General features: G+C 38.6%; 1 protein-coding gene across 1 annotated transcript; it reads left to right on the top strand.

Annotated features, from left to right (window-relative positions):
• The first annotated feature begins 236 nt into the window (after positions 1 to 236).
• LOC149414716 (60S ribosome subunit biogenesis protein NIP7 homolog) lies at positions 237 to 2,002 on the top strand. Its single transcript, XM_089643573.1, has 3 exons — positions 237 to 414; positions 1,274 to 1,566; positions 1,767 to 2,002. The coding sequence occupies exons 1-3, from the start codon at positions 359 to 361 to the stop codon at positions 1,958 to 1,960; spliced, it is 543 nt and encodes a 180-aa protein (XP_089499699.1). The 5' UTR covers positions 237 to 358; the 3' UTR covers positions 1,961 to 2,002.
• Positions 2,003 to 3,117: the final 1,115 nt, after the last annotated feature.

The raw sequence follows: 3,117 nt of genomic DNA on the forward strand, positions 1-3,117 counted from the left end.
ACGTTCGAGCGGCCTAATCATAATAGCCATCAGTACTTTTTCCATTATAAATCTACAAAAGATAAACAGTCCAAGGTGAAATATTAAACGTATTCAAGTTATGGAGAAAAGATTTCAATCAGACGCTTTGGACACAAAATATCAATAAATTCATGAGTGGTTTATTTATCAGTTCCTACCTTTACAAATTTAAAATCTGGCAATAATATTTTATTTGTCACAATCACTCAAAATCAAAAGACAAATTTACATGTGCGTTAGACGTTTGATGTAAATGTATTTAGTGTTGTTGAATTGATTTATCGTTTAATATTATAATTCAATATATTTTTAATAGGTTATAAAACATATTTCCAAAATGAAGCGACTCACAGATGAGAGAACAAAGGTTTTATTCGAGAAACTTTCAAAATAGTAAGTTTTTTTTGTAGGTTATGCATACGTTTTTATAATGTTTTATTATCAAATGTGAGTGATGGTTGAATTGTGTTCTTTATTGTTTTATCTTTATGAAAGTTCTTTTAATCGTTATGTATGTGAGACTCTAATTATCTTGACATGACCGTCTTATTATGCAGATGACTTAGTTTATTATCCACATAGCTTTCGAATCTAAGAAGTTATTTCTGCTTAGCAGCTAGCGATAAGTTCTAAGGGTATGGTTCGCTATGGGAAGGTGGTAGAAATAAATAAAAGTTATTAATGAAACTGACTGAGTATTCACTCACTTTTTCAAAAATTACGCAAGTACACCAAGATTTAAATAGCAGATCTTGTTAATCACTGAGTGTTGCTCGGAGAGAAGAGGAGTCACGCCTTATTATACGCAGTCATAGGTCATATCTAGATGAAAAGTTATCTCCGAACGTCCAGGGTATTCCGGTCAGCGATATCGGACGCTATCGTATCTTCTAGTAGTCGACCGATTCGCCGCGCAGTTGCCACAAAGTTGCGAGTCTGCAGCAGGGCTGCCACAGTTCTTTGACCCTGTAGCTAAAGTTTACGTGTTCCATACCCTGCGTTATTAATACAAAAATAGAGGGTCTACAAGGGGTAGACAGGGTGGAAACCAAATATAGAAGTTAAAGCACAGAGAAAGTTAGAGTGGGTAGTTGATAGATGTGTTTGTGCGTGTGACGGATGTCTGGCTGTAATAATTATTGATATGAAGTGTAATTTTAACTTACTTTTAGTTCTTTTCTAGCCTTGTTAAGTATCCCTGAGGTAAATTAGTTAAGTATTATTACTATAGCAAACACATTTATTTTTTCAGTATCGGCGCCAATCTCAGATTACTAATAGACCGCCCCGACGGCACGTACTGCTTCCGGGAGAAGAAGGACCGGGTGTACTACGTGTCAGAAAAGATCCTCGGCCTAGCACAGACTGCGGGACCCGGCCACCTCATCTCTGCTGGAACCTGCTTCGGGAAGTTCACCAAGTCCAACAAGTTCATACTCAACATCACAGCTCTAAATTATATCAGTCCCTATGCCAAGTTCAAGATATGGTTGAAGCCGAGCGCAGAGCAGCAGTTCTTGTACGGACATCACGTCATGAAGAGTGGTAAGTCGTTGTCTATTTGAAGATCGTGACCAGTTTGTGTGACCCCCACTCCAATTTCCCAAGCTCCACCCCTCGCCTGTGAAATTGCGACATCTCATATTTGAAAATCAAACAATGTTTGTTCTAGAATTGGTGTTACCATTTTATAAAATTTCTAGATTATTTTACATGATGTTTTACAAAAAATGTAATGTTTCTAGGTCTGGGTAGGATAACAGAGAACACTCCAAAACACCAAGGGGTCATTGTCCTTTCAATGTCGGACCTGCCGCTGGGATTCGGAGTGGTAGGGAAGTCCACGGCAGAATGCAAACACGCCGACCCCCTTTCCACCATCTGCTTCCACCAGGCGGACATTGGAGAATACGTCCGAGCTGAAGAAAACCTTAATTAATTGTAGTGGCTTTTTAAAATAAATATCATTTAAGTATAAATAACTTGGTTAGAATGCTGAGTCACTTCTCATTTTGCTCTGCGGAGCCGCCATTACCTTCCAATCCACGCACCACACTCTTAGTAGACTATATTATTCTATGTTAACAATACAACTGCTAAATGAGTTATGAAATTAATTCAAATAAAAATTTCTATCTAAGAGAAACACAAAAGAAAAAATTGTATGAAATGGCGCTATGCAGCCGCCAGCTATCAATTTGGATTCAAGTGTGTAAGTAGGAAATAGCTTGGGGATGAAATGGTGCTATGCAGCCGCCAGCTATCAATTTGGATTCAAGTACAGTGGTGCCTCACACAACGAACGCCTCGCACAGCGAATGCTGCACACAACGAACTTCCTTTTCGTTCATTTCACGATTCATACAACGAACTTCGCTTCACACAACGAACTTCGCTTCACACAACGAAGTCGCCCGATCTTCTACGATCACTGCCGATTAATTGCATCCTCCCGCGCAGGCAGTCGTTAGTCACTGCGTAGTACGCTTAACTTACGCACGTATCGCAGCAATCGTTCTTCATTACGAATTAAATCGCACACGTATCACGGCAGTCGTCCTTTTAAGATAAACTCAACATTTTTTTTATATGATGGGTTCTAAAAAAAGCAGGAAGGTGATTTCTCTTGAAATGAAACAGGAAATAATTAGAAGGAGTGAATGTGGGGTAAAACAGTGTGACCTCGTCAAAGAGTTTGGCCTCAACAAGACCACCATTTTCACCATTTTGACAAACAAGGATGCAATAAAATCAGCCAAAGTAGCCAAAGGAGTATCAAAACTATTTAATGAAAAACATAGATCTTCAATCCACGAGGAAATGGAGAGGCTATTAGCGATTTGGATTAAGGACAGGCAGGTGAAAGGTGACGTAACAACCCAAGATATTATCTGTTACAAGGTCAAGATAATTTATGAAGATCTAAAGAAAAACATCCCTGGAAGTAGCAGCAATCAAGATAATAAAGAAGATTTCAAAGCCAGCAGGGGGTGGTTTTTTAGATTTAAGAAAAGGTATGGAATCCACAGCGTTAATATGCATGGTGAGGCTGGCAGTGCTGATAAAAAAGAAGCAGAAAAGTTCTCTATTAATTTT

This window comes from Hesperophylax consimilis, chromosome 19, assembly GCF_061612785.1.
Source record: "Hesperophylax consimilis isolate HC1 chromosome 19, BYU_Hcon_1.0, whole genome shotgun sequence".
In the NCBI taxonomy this organism is placed as follows: domain Eukaryota; kingdom Metazoa; phylum Arthropoda; class Insecta; order Trichoptera; family Limnephilidae; genus Hesperophylax; species Hesperophylax consimilis.